The sequence below is a fragment of the Dendronephthya gigantea genome, unplaced genomic scaffold (assembly GCF_004324835.1).
Source record: "Dendronephthya gigantea isolate DGI-Jeju-01 unplaced genomic scaffold, DenGig_1.0 000001F, whole genome shotgun sequence".
Classification (NCBI taxonomy): domain Eukaryota; kingdom Metazoa; phylum Cnidaria; class Anthozoa; order Malacalcyonacea; family Nephtheidae; genus Dendronephthya; species Dendronephthya gigantea.
In genome coordinates this window covers 2,107,746-2,126,398 of record NW_021163011.1, presented here as the reverse complement: position 1 = coordinate 2,126,398, position 18,653 = coordinate 2,107,746, and the positions used below count along the sequence as shown (strand labels likewise).

Genomic DNA, 18,653 nt, shown 5'->3' with positions numbered 1-18,653 from the left:
GACCACTATTTTCCATGATTGTCCGATCTCAATCCTCATTCCTCAATGACATATGCAAGGTGTGTTGGTAAAATTAATACAGCATTGTCAACCGGGACTGAATTGTGTGTCCTGACTCCACGCCGCTGCCCCCTTTGTTAGTCTGCCATGGTTTTATCCTGGTCTGCCGTGGATTTGGTTTGTACAGTTAAAGAGTCAATCTTGCTCGTGATCCACCAATTTGTCTGGCCTATATATGACGGAGTATTTTTAAACAATACCTACTGTGTACCTACTACTTTTCACTAATATTTCACATATACTGTTCACTCGATGAGTAAACTTCGAAACATTTTAAAGTTGAGAATCTATTATACAGAAGAAAGGAATGCATTTCGGCGGTCATTAGAGATCAGGCTATCATCGCACTGATCGCAGTGGTTTGGGACTGTCAAACGTCAAACTTGCGCCGAAAAATGTCATTCCTAAGAATTCCGATTGATCTAAAAATCCACTGGGACGAACGTTTCCCAAGCTGGCTAAACAGTGCCGCGTAGGGCGCCGTCGCATAGGGTGCATATAGTTTCCTTAATATGTAGGCAGGTTTTTAGTACAAAGATATCTTACACTTACAGACTATTTTTAAAAATTATGCAACATATGAATATTGATACCGGTATTAAATAGTTCACCAATGACATCTCGGCATACGTTAGTTACATATTCATTTTATTCATACCACGTGACCTCATCTCTTCACCTCGACTCGAAGCAATTTGTGCAAATATTAACTAGCTGGTCGGCCACGATCGTAATAGATTGTTGTGGCGTATAAAAGAATCATTATTTAAAGAAGAAAAACAATTGGCAACTACTGAGGAGTAGTAGACTTAAAGATGAATAATTTCTACCGGTTTTGTGTTGCTGTTTTCTGTTTAATAGTGGTAAGTGACGATTAAGTTTAACGACATTCTGTGTTTTGAAGACGCGTTGTTATGTTTGGATGTCTGCTTCGCATAGTGTTTAATATTTGATAGCATTAACGTCTTCGTGGTAAGCTCTTTTAACTCTGAATTGTGCATTCTATCCCTTATATAACAGTAGCTTATAGCTTTTGAAAGATGACATATAATCGTAAGTAGATTTACATTAAAATGTGATGTGTGCTTCGCCCCGAGGTTCTCTTCCGAATCGAATCTTTCTAACAACTTTACAAATAGAAGCTTCGCTTATAAATAAAAAAGGTATTATGATGAACTTATGTCAATGCCGTTTTGCCATCAATGTGTATAAAATTTAGTTTTATTTAAGAACAGAGATGTCTGCATTTCGCTCACACAATCGAACGCCTGTTGGTTACACAATCGATCGCAATTTATATACACAATACAGTAGAGAAGTGTTTTTATAATAAAAATGGCGGGATGTCGTCAATATGAAGAAAATTTGGCCTTTCCTTTCGTGCTGTGAAGTCGACGTTTTACGTACAAACACCCATTATGTGTTGAGATTATTTAAAACTCTTACTTCGAGTTAAATTTGATGGGCTTTGGCAACATGATATGGCAAAATTTCTGAACATACAGCTGAGCAAAACGGAAGTCCGTATTATTCGGAACGAACATTGAATATGTCTATCTCAGTTATCTCTCCCATATATAATTCTTAGCTCACAGCCGCTATTCAATTTTTGTTCAAAACATATCAATAAGTGACCATAATTTGGGCTTACACGGTCATACAAACATACAGTAAGTATCGTACTTTGATATTTGACACCCGTTGCGCTTCAGCAAGCGAAGGGAATTTTACAATAACGTCACGATAATGCCAGTTTATCAATTATCATACAAGTGAATTCTATTTGAATTTGCTTTTAGCCTGTCAAAGATTCAGAAATATGTGCTTCCCAGCACCACAGTTTACTCGTCAGAAGCTATAAATGCTCCCTAGCATGTATGGCTTCTAAGAGAATGATAATGTACTTCCGTGATGGTTAGATTTCCTATTAACCAATTCATGTGCAATATTACAAGAAGACTCTTGATAAAAGTCTTTGTGGTTTCAAAACTATTCATTTTGCCATACCCTAGTTCATGAGTTGACCCACACAAAATCTTCGTATTTCCGGCCAAATCAAAAATGTCGTACAACTTTTACATCTGACAGGAAACAAACCTACACCTACACAGGGCCATTACAAAGCAGTGCCTTGACCACTAAGCTGTAGTGAAATTAGGTTACTTATGAGAAAAACTTCACTATTATTACAAAATGTTGGATAGTGCAGGTGTTTAAGGGTATACTTTCAGTACATTTAATGATACCATAGTACATTTAATAATTAATCACTCAATATATATATCCACATTTATCAAGGCAACCTTGACCAATTGCATCTTTTCAACGTAAATCCCCTTTAAGAATATAATATAATAATAGAGAATATTAAATACAGTCACAAGGCTTGGTTCAGAAGTTAAAAAAATGTTTGATCTACATTTAAATTATTATTATATCCACAGTTTGAAGTTCTTGCAGAGCCAGTTTGTGAATTTGGCAGTAATGCATTGGATGAAGCTTAAAATAGAGTCAAAACTGAATTGCAACAACATTTTTGGCAGCTATGTTTTGGGGTGCAGAATAACAATGTTTACTGCGATTTTGAGTGCTGAAGAATGATAATTTTTTACACCACTCTTTGCTAAAAAAGACTAGGGTACTCTTTGTTTGCTTCCTGTGAGAATAACTGTTTTTTGGGACTTTAGTTGATGATCATTCTCTTGAAAATAGTACAAGATTTTCTGAGTATCATGTTTGTGGTTTTTCAAAAAAATTCACCAATTTTACCTCAGGCATCCTTTTTTATCAGGCATATCTTATCTCAGGCATATCCTTTAATAGTTTTTCACAAATATTCAGTTTATTAATATCAAGGCCTAATGTTTATTTTGTGAGCTGTATACTGCCTTACTCTTAGCATCGTATCATAACTTACATAATACGTAAATGTGAATTTTCTGTATGAAAATGCCTCACTAGTATTGCCACGACCAGATAAATCCTTCAGTCTAGACAGCTCAAGTTTACTTCAGAAAAACAATTATCAATATCTAAAGGATGGAATGAAAATATGATATTTAAGCGTGCATTTAAGCCTGGCATGAAATCTACATCTAAATACATATTTTTTAATCACATTTTTATACGTGTTTTAATGTCTTATGCAATCTACACAAAGACTACACAATGTCAATGAAACGTGTATTTCATAAAAGAAAATTGTTCAGCTTTGGATTGTTTATGTCACTGTACAAATATGGTCCACTGCACTTAAAGAATATATATCCCTTAAAATGATATCTTTCAGCTACATAGCAACAAAACAAATAAAAAAATAAATTGTCAGATAATTCGAACTTTCCTAATTTGCACGTTCCGTCGGGCTCTTTGACGTTTTTTTTCGGTGTAGCACGAGAACAGTCTATACTACGAGGATTTGTATAATCACTATATATATCTTCATCACTCAAGACCTTGACATTGGAAGCATTCGCAATAAATATCGCATTCTTAAAACTCCATTACTGATTATGGTTGTACCCTTCGGCGTTTTCGTATAGAAACTATGCTCTGCATTATTTACATTATATAGCCTTTATAGGGTTGAAAAGCTTCAGCCTTTTTGAACATAAATGCGTAAAAATGGCAGATTGCGTATGGAATTGTGTTTATTCCCTAAGTTGTTTTGACACAACGATGTGGCACATCACCTGCTATAAAATGGACGCATAACCTGACAATACCGGCACTTAACGTATACAAGACGCTGGTTGGATGGCGTTTATTTTTTTCTGCTTTTTTTCTGCGGCTTTTAAAATTATGAGGTCATGTTTAGGGACGAAACTAGTTTAATATTAATGCTAATTTACACACAGGGAAAGTTTCATAGAACGGGAATCGAATGATTGCTAAAAGTTGATTTAATTTTTTTAGGCACATGCTTCTGGCAAGGTTGAAGATGCAGGGCTTTTAGATTATGAACCACAAATTGCCATTAGCTGCGAAAAGGTTGCAAAACATATCGATGTTAAAACCGGAGTTTGGACTGATGATTTACTTAAAGAAAAGTTTTGTTCCACGGAACCATCAGCAATTCTTAAGTAAGATCTTTTGCATTGCATGGCGATAATGTAAAGTAAAAAGTAACAAGAAGAGAAATGATTTGATTGTTACCATAGGAAGTTGATTTAGAAAGAAATCATTGGTAGCCAGAAAAAAAGGACTATATGCCAGGAACTATATGCCAGGAACTATATGCCATGCATATATATAGAGCTATATATAGCTACTATATAGATATACATTTTATAGCTCTATATATTCACTATGTAAATTAAAATTTGTCCTACAGGTTTTGTCAATCGACATACCCTAATATTGACGTGACTAATATTGTTGAAGCAAATGAAAATGTCACTATATGTTCTGGAAAGGATTGTCAGTCATCATATTCGGTTGTTCCTTACAGATGTCTCGGTAAAGTATAATCTAGCTACATGCATGCAGTACGCATGGTCTTCATTGTTTTAATTCTACGGCTACTTTGGGAATGTTTAAATTCTGGTTCAGCCTAAATGCGGTAGTGTTACGCATTTCATGAATTTCAACCTCATGAAAAAATATGTAATTGAAAAAATAGTCATTTCTATTCTAGTGATATACATAGTATTAGAATAGGGTTAACTAAATAATACATTTTAATTTAATATTTTATGTTACCTTTTACATTCCAGTTGGTAAATTCGAAGCGGATGCGTTAAGCTATCCTTTCGACGCAAAATGTGACTTCGGTTATGTTCACGAGAGCAAAACGTGCAAGAATCATGCCTATTGGAATGAACGGGCAAAACAAATTTGCAGCGGGAAACAAAAATATCTGGAGAAATATGGCATCCTCGTGCCGTGTGGTACAGACGTGTTCACCGGTGTGGAATACGTTTGTTGCAAGGTAACAACAATTTGATATGAATATGCGCTCCCTTAATTTCTAAAGGACATTTTGTGGATAAATTTTGTGCAGAATTTGGGACAGAAGTGCTTCTTGGCTTCCAGAAATAAAATAGAGCATAATTTATATAGGGGGTCTCGAGTAAATTATGGAATTTTTTGTAGGAAAAAGGTGCAGCAAATATCGCAGAAGACAAAAAGCCAGAAAGAGAGGTACGTTTATATTTGCAAAAGTTTTTTTTTTTAAATTTTCTCGGACAATGTAGATTTATCAATTATCAAATACGATGTTGACAGCGAAATCTGACATTGAAGATATCTCCTGGGTGCATGTATAGTCATTTTTAGCCCATTCGTAACGGTACTATTTATGCTTTAAGTCCTGACTGCAACAACTGACATTTTATTTATAGGAACAAAAAAGTGATCATGAAATTCTGAATGATTTGTTGAATACATTTGCTTCTCATATCCCTAAAAAGAGCAAAGGTATAGATAGCTTCATGGGTAATTCCAGACATGTCATAGCCTGTCATGAATTCAATGATAGAGATGATGAAGTTTTGTCAATTGTGTTTTTGTATTTACTAGGTTGCGATCGCTCTATTTATAACACGAAGACGGACCTTGTTCGTCAAGAGAAAAACGAGAAAGTCAAAGACGTGGCTAAGAATTTGAATGAAGCTAAAGCCCGAATGGAGGAATTGAAGAAAGATGATCCGGATCAAGCACAGGCTCTCTTCAAAAGTATGTTCATTCTGTACAGATAATTCTGTTCAGATTTGTATTAACGGTCACTGTAAATTGATTTGAAGACCCAGGTCAGCAGGTCTTGCCGTTTTTACCAAACAAATTTTATTATTTCGGTAGAAACCCTGCAAATCTTCCAAGGCACGTTGAAGAATATTGAAAACCAGGCAAAACTTGACATGTCCCGATTGAACCAGGAAAAGAAGGAATGCGCTCAGATGAGTCTGAATCACAAGAAACATCTGGCGATGAGCGCTTTTGTAGACGCGGTGCGTCAACACGTGGATAAGCCAGACAAGATCATCAAAACTTTCCAACGCTTCATGCGCGTCTTAGAGAACGACCAAAATCAAAAGTGAGTTTTTGAGTTCGTGGAAAGTCTTTTTATACCTTATGATATTATACTAACTACTTGTACTTTATACCTCAAGTATGCGTGAACTATCCAAGAAGCTTAACGGAAAGGGTTCTAAGAAAATTATGTCGATAAGGGACTTATTCTTGAAACATTTGAAAGTCGTCAAAACATCGCTGAATGAAGGTGTTGATATCTTGAGGAAGGTTGCATCTGTCCAGGGCAAGATTAAGTTTGATTTACCAACGTTTGCACGTGATATCGACTTCGAGGTTTGTGCATTTTACCGTCGTAGACTCTTTCTTCCCTTTCCCAATTAAATGTTCATACCATCCGACATTAAATGATGGTGAGGTGTGAGAATGAATGGTGGGTGGGGTTTCGTGCACACGTGTAAGTGTATGTTCGAAATTTAATAATCTTTAAATGCATTTAGTTCGCACACGAGCCAAAGACTACACCCGCACCACCAACAACAGCAGCACCGGCTAGTGAAAAGCCGAGCCAATCTAAAAAGAATAAAATGCAATCTGACGCTGAAGGTGAACATGACTCGACCCATGCAACTGACGATATGCCAAGAAAATCCAAACCAGCAAAACCCAAACCATTGAAGGAGAAGGACGATGATGGTAAACACCATCACAGAGATCACCCGCTGAAATCACGAGCGGTGTTCGCTGCTGTTATTGGTCTGAGTTGCGGAGCTTTGGTCATCATGATTGTCATCGTGCTTGCGCTATTCTTCAGAAAGGGGTCCTCCAAGCGTAACACCAAGACAGTCATAGCCGACGACGATTGCCAGGAAAAACGTCATCTTATGAAGATGCAAGAAGACGGATTCGAAAATCCCACTTATAAATTCTTCGCCAATTAAAATTTATAGACTTTGAAATATTTTCACGCGTATACAAGATGTAGAATTTTTGTTTCTATTTATAACACAGCTGGTGTGAAATCCCGTATTTCGTATATATTTCGTTTAAACTGGCAAATGCTCTCATGTAATCGAGGATGTATAATTTAATTGATTTCTAAGCATTACAGTATAATACACAAGCACATCTGCCAGTCCTTTTTAGATTATTAAGTATAAGTAGAATTATATTTATTGATTCCATATAACATATATATACATGCATGGTAGTTTGTTTGACATGGTAGTAAGTCGGTAAATCAAAATTTGATGGTTTACCTAATGACTTGTTATAATGTATTGTTCATTTGTAGTCAGACGCCTTCCAATAAATATTTTAGTGTTTAGTTTCACTGTCTAACTTTAATTTATTCGTCAATATATCAAGTTGCATTGTAGTTTCAGCGAGCCTCGCTTAACCATCAATAGAGTAGAACAAATGAATACAAATAGCGTTTAAGCAAGTAAAACAGTAATAGAACGCCTCCTGGGACACTTTCCAAACATTTGACACGTTGAATACTTTTTTTATGACGGACAGCATCTTCACTGGAAGCAAGGCGCCTTACTGGACTGCTGTTAGATCTCTCGAAAGTTTTCGACAGCATAGAACTTTGTTCGTTTTGTTAAATCTGGTCCAATTTTTATTTAATTGGGCTTTAAAGAACTCTCTTCGAGTGGTTTAGAAGTTATGATATCTCTCGGATCGTCGTTAGTTTTTGCGCTTTAATTAAATATCGAAGTTTAGAGTCTCGGACTATTACGACCTTCCATATACACCTATAGTTCAACCTCTCGGAATCCTTTTCTTTTAGGTTTAAGTTTCCTTGTTAAAGAAAGTGTATTAAATGTAATGAAAGATCGAAACAAAGAGACGACCAAGGCATTGCGATATATCAACGCAGAAAATTATCCTGATTAGTTCAACTTATATAGGAAACTGATAAATTACGCGTTACCTACGCCAAAATTGTTAGTGTTTGCATTGTATGCCTACCCCCCACCTTTAGTCAAAGTGAAAGGGTATGACTTATACAACGTACATAATTAGCTCTGCCCAAAGAAAATGTATACGTGTTGTCCAGCTGAAAATGAAATAACAATTCTGAACCATTCTATCTATACACATATGCAGTAGGTTGAAGTACGAAAGTCGTTGAGATGCAGCAAAGAAAAAAAAGTACAGTCAAGTGCACTTTTAAAAAGTATACCAAGCAAGTTTAAGATACTATATATCTTCTGTATGTATTGTGCGTATGTACGCGTACGTATCGCACGATGCTATGTTTTCTAATTCTTCAAACTATAATTTGGGGGGGGGATTTAAATTAGTATTCCACAAAACGTATAATTAATAAAGATAAGCCCTTGAGAGTTTTACGGATGAAACGTGAAACACTGAACGACTGTACATGCAGGCTTGTTTGTCCCCAGTTATATAACACTTTTAATTGCGAGGTTATCGAAAATGAGTACTAAGCTTTGACACATCGACAAATGATCTAAAATTAGGCCGCCCAACAATATAATGCATGTTTTATTCGTAATTCATGTATCTATTAGCAACGGTTGTCGCTATCCCAAAACGGCAGTACATATTTATTACTGATAATTTTAAATAATAAATTCAGATAAAATTCAACTTCTTTCTGACTTTCATTAATTCATTTAGTTTATTTTTTGAATTTCATCTTGTTCGCTTCTTGTTAGGCCATGCATACATAATTGACCCAAGGTCAGACGCTTGTCTCCCACAATTCGAGGTATTTCCGTTTCTTGTATTCCCTAGATTAGTTGAATTTATGCCAACTAAGGACTTTATTATAAATTCCCAAGTTAGATTGCTTCTTTGCTCGCTCACTTAGAACTCGTATGCGGACAGCAAGTACATTTCGCACTGCACATGCGTATTCCATATAGAATATTTGCACCGCCTGCTAAAGACAACGGAAGTGCGACGTATATAAATACAAGTAAGTATTACTTATTATTGAGGTCCGAACGGAGAGGGTTATCATTGCCAATTTCAATTGAATTACCCCCCTCTCCACCCCTTGACCTCTTTTTGTGGGAATAAAAACTTATGATTCCAGTTTAACTTTATAATACACGAACGGCACATCGTCGAGAAAGTATCTTTGCTCTCTGTTATAATATAATCAGAATCATGGCCGTGCGAGTTTGTTGTGAAAGCATGTAACATGTTGTGACTTGTGACGTCTGAATGGAATTCAGCGTGCTGTGTGCATATCTGCATATGTTAACATCGGAATACCAGTGAACTCTATATATATGAAAGGCTCGCTCTACTACATTCCGTAATCTAAAAGTGAATCTAAACATGGCGGTCATAAAGGCTGCTTTGATCCGCCATGTTTGGCTTCACCGTTGGAGCGAGCCTTCCATATATAGAGAGTTCGCTGCGGATACTGGCGAAAACAGTGACTTGTCAAAGATTGTAGTAGCAAAAACGCACAAGTTGTAACAAATCTGCAAACAAATTGTCACAAGTCTTTTCACCAGCCTGCAACAAGACTTGCTAAATTCGCACTGCTTGCTTCAATTTCCAGCTTAGCAACTTGCAGCTAGGCCAATTGCATCATCGGACTTGTTAGAAGATTACCCTGACAAGCTTGATACCGTAACAATGTTGCTACAAGCCTACAAACGTGGTAACACAAGTTTGCAGCAATATTGTTGGATCATTTTTGTACTAGACTTGTTTGAACAGCCTTGTGATAAGACTTCGATTCAACAACTTTGTTACAATACTTGTCAACAGCTGGCTTGGGACAACAGTGCGCATGCTCACTAGTACGTTACGCGCCGCGAAGTGGAAAACTGGCTTTGGTTCAGCTATTTGCATACAATTTAGCAGAACGTTAACTGGGTTGTATTGAGAAACATTTGGACAAATTTTCTTCGCAATATGGATTTAAGTGAATAACAGTTATTGTTTTACAGCACTAATATCTGTCTGATCTATCTGACAGTTGATGCGTAACATGCTTCGTCGCAGTCCGTTTATCAATTTAGATTATAGAACAATATTTCGCAATCATTCCCTCAAATTATGTCGTTCCTACTTCGAAACCGTTGTAGTAGATGCCACGTTGATATATTCTAACATATAAGGTTATTCTGAGTATCGGTTACAATTGTTTTTTATATTAGGCCAATTGCAATGCTCTAGTTGTGTGTGATAAGCGGAAAAAATCGAGAAATAAAAAACATATTCACTATTGTTTAGTCTCTTCGTAATTTTGTAGATTCCCTTTCCAAACTTTTTGGCATCCATAGAAACAGAAATTTTTTAAAACATGTGAGTTTAGCTAGTGCACTCATGCATGATTATTATTATAAACTTGAAATCAGTTAAGTATGCTGTATTAGCTCCAGGCTTGTTTCAGTTTACAAGCTATTATTATCCGATGTAAACCCTTCGTTAACGGTTTCCAATGCACCTCCTGCAGTTGATGAGCTAGAACGAGGTCCTGCAGTCGAAGTCATGACAACTCCGGTCGTCTTGTAACTGCCAGAAAATTTTGGTTTGCCGTCAGCACGACCTGAAAAATAATGTGTGAAAATAAGCTAGCAGCGAGACAGGATTAATCTGTGGATACAGCACCCATGTTTGAAGGATAAGAAAAGTACAAAATACAAAATATCGTTGGGAGGAGAGTGGCAGTGAGGTAATTACCTCAGGACCGGACAAAACAACCAATAATAATAGCCGCGAACTAAAAATCAAATGAAAGAGGCGGATGTGAGACTCTAAAAAGGCAGTTTGTTTCGATAAGTCAACACGGTGGCAATTCCTAAGTGAGCCGAGCTGCCATATATTTGTGTCGCCAAGGTGTCACCATGCACGCTTAATGTTACGTGCACCGAACGACACGGACCGGAAATATTGGGATTACCATAATGTACAGCACGTGAAGAGTTTAAAACTTATAATCAAAAGGCAAACTTCACGATATCGTTCGGCATCGTCTGTGAAATTTTAGATAAGTCGTGAGTCTAAACCTCGCTTTGACCTGTTTATATTTCCTTTTATTTTATTAAATATCGAAGTAGGTACGGGAAAAGTATATTATCTTTACATGACCAAATTAGGAGTTTTCCTGGAGGCCCGGAATTTTTCCCGTAAAATCTTAAAGGTACAAGAGGATGAAGGGGAAAAATCCTGCTCATTGGGAAGGGGCAAACTGCTTCTCTGCAAGGCACTGGCCAGTACTCACCTGATTTTCTTATTCTTTCCCTTGGTTGCTGATGCACATTTTGAGCACTCGCCGTGCCAAATATTTTGTCTCGTACAAATTTCGAAGAAAACGTGTAGATATATGGATTGACGGAACTGTTGATTGGCATAACAAACACGGCCGTCCAGGCGTATACCTCCTGTCTTGGGTCGTAAAGACTTCCCGTAAGCGCCATGACACTTAACACGATCACTGGAAACCAGCAGAAGAAATCGGCCAATATGATAAACATCATTCTCTTGGCAATCGTGGCATCTTGTTTTGTTCTCGTCGATCTCACGGTATTTCCCGCTTTCGTCGCTGCACGATAGATCACGGCGTAGGCAACAGCGATGCAGAGAAATGCAAACCCGTTGAGAGCGACGAAAACAAACACGGAATATTCCCAACCGGCTGATCTCTCCCTGGAGAGCATGAATGGCAAACAGACGGAGGTTTGGCCGAAGAGGTTGACTTTGCCGTCCTCATCGAAAAAGTAGGCGTCGTCAAACAACGGTGCGAGGGCAAGGAGGATACCGATCGACCAAACGACCGCCATGATAAGTGCCACTTTCTTTATTGACAGTCTTTGGAACCGGAATGGGAAGACGATGCAAATCAGTCGATCGAAGGTCGTCACGAGCAATGTAAAAACTGAGACCTCGTTGGAGATTGTCGCTATCACTCCAGCTACAATGCAAAGACCACTATCACGCCAAAGAAAGTAGTGTTTGTAATAAACTCCCTCCCAGGTCGTGTCTTTTACGGCTAATATTAGCAGGTAAACACCCATAAGCAAATCGGCCACAGCGAGGTTTGTCAAAAGGAATGAATTCACTTGGTTCAGATCTTTTGTGAACACCCTTAAATTGAACAAAAGCCATCACTGTCGCTATAATTTTGTTATTCTTGTAATATAGAGAGAAGAATGGATGTTTCAGGTGTGATTGAGTACCATTGATGCAGAGAGTGATATTCATGCAAACGTAGGGTGTGGTTAGTTATTCGAAGAATCTTGAGGTGCAATTCAATGGGCTGCGAATATCGTAATATTCGAGACCTTGGAAATACCCTTGAAACAACATTACACTCATGAAATAAATGACACTAGCTATAAAAATGTACACTTTGAAAACCAAGACCTGCAGACAATTCAGTAAGATAGAAGTAAAAACAAACTGCAGAGAATAACATATTGTAAACCAAGGATTTACAACCAGTTAACGATGATATCTAGGCTCTAGATTTGCCGGCTTGACAGTAATGAATAAAAATATCACCGTAAGGGTAAGTTGTTTTGTGCTTTAAAGCTGAAATCGTATTGGGGCGTATTGGGTCGCAAATTATTGTTTTTTAGAATATGTTTTATCCTATGTTTTATACTCATGATTTACCCGACCAACACAGATATATTATTTTCAAGAAGTCAAATTAACCCGCAATCAGGTGTTATTTGGAAGCAAATTCAACTCCAAACTCCTGGGGCCAGTTGTATAAAAGACTAGTTAACTTTTAAATGTAGTTAAGGTAAATTTTAACTCCTGTTAAACTATTAGACGTCCGAACTTAAAAATACCAGTGGGAGCTGAATCAATTTCTTGAAAACAACATTTCCTCGGTTCACCTATTGCAAGCTACATGTGATACCTCCATAAAATAACAGCCAAGTTTCCAAAAAGTGCGAGAATGCCAAGGACCCAAATAGCGTATTTAAGAACTGTATACTTCAGCAACCCGTTACAGTCGGATAAACCATCTCCATGACGAATATCGCATTCAACTCCAGCCTTCGTTGCTTGCGCTGCACAACAGTGTGTAAAATCGTCTACCTTCCTGGAAGTTTATAATGAGATTTCATAAATATCTGGTTTATTTTATCTTTAGCGGGTGGAGCTTCAGCCACAACCCTGTGCCTTTGCTGTCTGATTAAAACTATATTTAAATTGGTGTAATACTGGGCAAGACTGATATAAATATATAGAACCCCTACAATCTCTCTCATGCACAAAAGCTGCCGCCATTTTTACTTAGCCTAAACGAAATATTACTCCAACACTCCTTCAGTTCATTTTCAAGAAAAACGTGTTGAAAGTCAGCCCGGAAATTTTTGTCCAGTTAGCTTTGTTACTTTTCGAGTTATCTTGCATGCACGAAAGTAAATGTCTATATAATTCAAACTTACTCTATACCATAGCTATATAGACAAGCCATTCGATCATTTTTGTATGCATCCTAAAACCCTAATACATGCACAAATATTCTCGTAACATTCTCGTGTTCTTTATATTATTTCTCAGGGAAAAATATCCAGGACCGATTACGACGACTTTTAAGATTTTATCCCTCGAATTTTTCAAAACAAGATTATCTTATAAAATAGATAAAATTTTGCAGTAATGGACTGCTACCTTAAAAACGTTTCTGCCGCAGAAACTGAAGATGTGCAGTAGTTATGTTAATCCCCTTTTTGGGTGCTATGTGCCATGCAACACATGTAACGCCGCTCGAAACGTCAGTATAGCATCGTGCAAGAAATATACGACAATTGCCGAATAAGCGATGGTAATTTCGCCTCGTTTCACTTATATTAAATAGTGCCAGATATATATCAAGAACTTGGAGTTTCCTATGTTAACGCGATGTTTTCTTTGTTCATCCAGTACAATAACGGTACAATTAAGTTGGAAATATGTCGAGATTAGTTTGCAGTGTAATCGCATGCAATGGTTGCCGTTGTGTGTGCTGAGTTTGATATGTTGGAATATAATATCTAATCTTAAAGTGCTACCTTGATGTTTTATATATGCTGGTGAAACATATTGGGCAGCATTTGAGCGGAAGATTATGTTGAATATTGTTACTGCATAGTCATTCAATTCGAATATCAATGAATTTCGCCATTAAGATGCATCACCATGCACAATCGTTTCATTTGTGAGCAGCGCTACTAGAGCAGGATCGTCCTGCGAGAGACTAAAGACTAAAGACCGCTACTGGCTTAAGACTAAAGACCGCTACTGGTCAGCGAGCAAAAATTTTTATTTTTGTAACTTTTTAGAGTGAGTGAACTCTATATTGCTCATGATAGTGTGGAATTTTTGTAATTCTAATACTTACAACAGTTGAAGTGAATTAAGCGGGTCGAACAATTTCTCAGGTAGAGTTCGAATCTTGTTCCGCTGTATGTTGCTGAGAAAAAAGTAAATAAAATGATATTATTTGTCTTTAATACAATGACAAAAAGTCAAATATTTAGCATTTTGATTTTTGATAGTTCTCCTATCTGATTTGCAAATACATTAAGAAAAAAATCTAGAGATCAATGAGCAAGGATTCTCTCAAACCGGTGCATGGTGGGTGAGTCCTTATGCCAGGGGGGGAGATGGTCTCATGTGATAATGAAAAACTTCTCAATGGATGTCCAAGTTTTCCGTTCGCGCACGGAATGTATACGTAGGACATTTTTACCAAACTTTTATGGACTATGGTTGGCCCGAGCATGTTGGCCCGGTTGGCCTGATGTTTATAAAACTTACCGCCGCTATTCTATTTGCATTCATTGTTGACGTCATGGTCATTTTATTTTTATTCACGGTCTTGCACATGACCATTAGTTTTTAAAATTTGCCACTTCATGGTAACTATCTTTAAAAAATCGTGCTTTATGTGTTTGGGATTTAGTACAAATGAAGTACTTACAGTTCATATAGTTCTCCTAAATTCCTGAAAGAGTCAGGCTCTATTTCGCGTATTTTGTTTCTATAGAGATCTCTGCAAAAGCAAATTTTGGAATTGTAATATACCAATCACGTTTTAAGGTGGTTCACTACAAAAAAATCACGATTTATTCTGTTTTGAAAATTTCAAGGGGTGCAAACTTAAATATATCCCTAACCGAGCCTGAATATTTTTTTCCAAAAAGTTTTATTAATTAGGGTTTAGCCTCGAGCAAACAAAAGGGGTCGATTGGACTATTCTATTGTTTCATTGTTCTATTGTTTTGTTCTCTAAAATTTATGAATATATGGAAAACGTTTTTCGTCGCTTTTCTTAGAAAACTAATTAAAGTTCTTATTCCCCTTACTTTTGCTCATGATAAGTCAAAAGTGAACTTGATAAAATGTTTATGGTTGACTTTAAAAGACAATTGGACGTGAACTCGAAAGTTTTGCATTCTGTTCAGTCTAAATAAAATAGTGACTGGCTATTTGTTATCGTGTTTAAAGATTCCTACAAGTCTTTTTTCACTCAGAGCAACTTGGCTTGCAATATTGTATGTACAGATTTTTATCTTTTTCAAAATTAAAGTTTTTTTTGTAGTGGATGACCTTAAATAGATTCTTCATGAGCTTCCAATTTCATAATGATACAGAATTTTGCATGATATATGCGTGTGTTAGCATCACGGTCTTCAAGGAAAGAAACATCCAAAACTATACTTGAAAGTTTTTAGAGGTAACGGAAATACAACTGTCAGACAAGTAAGAAAACGATTTTCTGGCACTTTGTCTTGCAAGTGACATTTCAGAATTATCTGATAATTTTAAACCAAAATACAATTCATGCGTGTATTCACGTTTTCGACCTCTACTGCAGACCTTTCAGAATCAGTCTCTGACAATTTCTTAGCCTATATTTCCGGCTATGTTAACAGCTATTTTTGATGATTTCATAGACAATTTTTAGTATGATTTTGATAAAAACATCATGACATATTCTTACTGCAAGAGGAAAATTCCTTACAATTTTTCAAGTGACATTAAATTTTTAAACCAGGACGCCCTCACAATTGTCAACTTGTTATCTCTAAGCACCCTATAAAGACAAAGAATAAGTTCAGCTAGTTTTATCACACACATTAAAAAACCGCATGATTTAGAAAACCACGATCATCGTATATCACTTGAATACTTACAAAGTCTTGAGAGATCTAAGACCAAGAAAGGTTTTTTCATCGATGTCATTGATTTCACCATTTGTAAGATTTCTATATATACGACAGTCAGCTATCATTAGTGTGGGCAAAGGTTGGCAAATGTTTTCGTAATTATTTTTTATTACTTTTAATTGATGAGAAAAGAAAGATCAGTCGGTATATATATGAATACAATGACAAAAGAAATAAAGAATCGGAGGAATGCAATTTATAAAATCACCTCGTATTATATAATATAAAGTCTTCTTTTAATCGTTTACCTTTCTATAACATTTTTTTGCAGTTGTACAAATAAGAATGGATTTAACTCGTAAATTTTACAATATAAGTTCCGCCTTTATAAATGTCTAGTACCAATAAGGCTTATAAACATGTATTCCTTTCATCACCAAGCGAAAGAGTTATAATTAAGAGAGGAATTCCCTATATATATGATACATTTTTTCAACTCCAGAAATATTGCAAAAGGGAAGCAAATTCAGTTTGGAACAATCCCATGCAGCTGACGCTGTCTTGTACTCACATCCCTATGGTATTGTGAGGTAGATCTGAAGGTACTTCTGTCAGGTTTTCCGCAACAATATAGAGTTCGTTCTGATCGTTTGTAATACAACTCGTGCCATTTGGGCAAGCTGCTGCTGAAAGGAAATGCACTCGAATTAAATTAGGTTTATTAGGTTTAGAATAATCGCCCTATATCGGTATCATGCAGTTTGATTATTACATGTACAAACGACATCATCTGAAACTTAAATATGAAAATAAAATTTATAAACTGTTTTAAATAGATCGTCTCAAAATAGATCGTTCCATGCAGTTAGAGCCCGGTCATTCTTTATCGCAGAATGTTGGAGTGAAGAAAAAATGTTTTAATTCCCAAACATTAATTATAATATATAATATTGTAAGTTTTGAACACTGCATGAGCAACTGATCCAAATTGACTGCAATGTCATGAATTGATGGATGTTGATTTAATAGATTGTATACGGTTCGTGATGAAATGTACAGTTTGGACGATGAAAAGATTTATATCGTAAACTTTTCTTTACACTACCTTTCACTTTCTCATTTTTGTCTCACCTTCCTTTTTTTGCTTACCGAAACATTTTTTCTTCATCCTCTACTCCGCCTATAAATAATTACCCGTCACTATACTTATGCCATAACTTTATTGTTTTAAGTTTGGTCCACTTTACGTACATGAAATGGTCTAAATGGTCGGGGCTAAAGATGCAAACAATTTTCTACCCGATACGTCTGAAAAGAACTTTGAATACCACTTTTAACAAACCTTTATTTTTGACGATAACGACACTTAAAAGAACTAACACAATGAGCATCATGATGGCTGTATACATGAATTCAGTGTTCAGACTTGGTTGCACCTGCCGGTGAAAGGCAAATGAAATAAATGATATCGTGATATGATGGTAGAAAGTTCATTTTCTTGTCATGTAAAGAATGAATCATTGTTCTAAAATATATATATAATGCATTACAACATATTATTACTAGGGCCGGTTGTATCACTTGTATGAAAGCCGGATAGCGCTACCACCCGAATAGTGATTTTTTCAACCGTTCTAAAAATGCTCGAAAGCATTGAAATTTCAGCTTTATTTTTATTTCACAAAATAATCCAGAGTTCTAAAACAATAGAATCACAAGATTCATCAAAACTCACTTACCACCATGCAGGCACAAGCATTATATAATCCACCTCATTCTCAATCAAATAAAAAATAATGCAGTAAAAACCTTCGTTTATGGAATTAATAACGTATTGTCGACAGCAATTATAGAATTATATTTCCTATACTCAGTCAGGGCAGAACTTCTGCATGACGAGAAATCTATATATATTTTTGCGTAAAGCCGCGCCTTAGAGATGGTAGCTAATCGTTTATATACAATCGTAATAAAAGTTGTTTATCTAGATACATTCAAATCCATTGGCATTGGCAATGGGCGGAAATAGCAAAGCAGCTTGGATATAAAAACAATCTTATTACATGCATTTACGGTGTTTAACTTACTCAGTGCATGCATGTGCATGTGATTAGAAGTATATATATGCACATAATTATGTATAACTGATTAACATTACGGTGTACTGATATAAATCGTTCGCAAAGGATTTTATAGAATTTATATAATCGTGTCTTATTAATTAAAGATATATTAATGCATGTTCGAAATGAATATCGGTTATTATATATTATATATTATATATTATATACATTTATAGACAGGATATTAAATATTAATATGATCAAAATCTAACAAGTAAAGCGAGTGTATTTAGAAAAGCTTATATACTTATATATAAGCATTGATTATACTTTCCAGTTTTCCAACATAACGTATAGATAATATCATAGATAATATGCATGAATATATATATATATGAAAGTGAATAGGTGCATATGAATGTTGGAAGTTATAATTAAAAGTCACATGCAA

General features: G+C 36.0%; 2 protein-coding genes across 2 annotated transcripts; one reads left to right on the top strand and one right to left on the bottom strand.

The window, feature by feature from the left end:
* The first annotated feature begins 745 nt into the window (after positions 1-745).
* Positions 746-7,360, top strand: LOC114527968 (amyloid-beta A4 protein-like). Its single transcript, XM_028549635.1, has 10 exons — positions 746-923; positions 3,976-4,142; positions 4,394-4,518; positions 4,776-4,990; positions 5,155-5,202; positions 5,403-5,478; positions 5,581-5,736; positions 5,860-6,094; positions 6,171-6,366; positions 6,531-7,360. Exons 1-10 carry the CDS (start codon positions 876-878, stop codon positions 6,969-6,971), a joined length of 1,707 nt encoding a protein of 568 aa, XP_028405436.1. The 5' UTR covers positions 746-875; the 3' UTR covers positions 6,972-7,360.
* Positions 7,361-9,936: 2,576 nt separating this feature from the next.
* On the bottom strand, positions 9,937-16,818 carry LOC114527860 (G-protein coupled receptor GRL101-like). The gene is made up of 8 exons (XM_028549570.1): positions 16,711-16,818; positions 16,167-16,238; positions 15,995-16,066; positions 14,951-15,022; positions 14,369-14,440; positions 12,899-13,084; positions 11,252-12,114; positions 9,937-10,576 (listed from the first exon to the last, which is right to left on the bottom strand). Exons 3-8 carry the CDS (start codon positions 16,009-16,011, stop codon positions 10,422-10,424), a joined length of 1,365 nt encoding a protein of 454 aa, XP_028405371.1. The 5' UTR covers positions 16,012-16,066; positions 16,167-16,238; positions 16,711-16,818; the 3' UTR covers positions 9,937-10,421.
* Between the last annotated feature and the right edge of the window lie 1,835 nt (positions 16,819-18,653).

Coding starts and splice junctions, on each gene's coding strand:
- LOC114527968 (XM_028549635.1), top strand. CDS start 876: ATGAATAATTTCTACCGGTTTTGTGTTGCTGTTTTCTGTTTAATAGTG. Junction 6,095..6,170: donor GAGAACGACCAAAATCAAAA/GTGAGTTTTTGA, acceptor TTATACCTCAAG/TATGCGTGAACTATCCAAGA. Junction 6,367..6,530: donor CACGTGATATCGACTTCGAG/GTTTGTGCATTT, acceptor AAATGCATTTAG/TTCGCACACGAGCCAAAGAC.
- LOC114527860 (XM_028549570.1), bottom strand. Junction 13,085..14,368: donor CTTAATTCACTTCAACTGTT/GTAAGTATTAGA, acceptor ATAAACTTCCAG/GAAGGTAGACGATTTTACAC. Junction 10,577..11,251: donor GGAAAGAATAAGAAAATCAG/GTGAGTACTGGC, acceptor ATTATTTTTCAG/GTCGTGCTGACGGCAAACCA.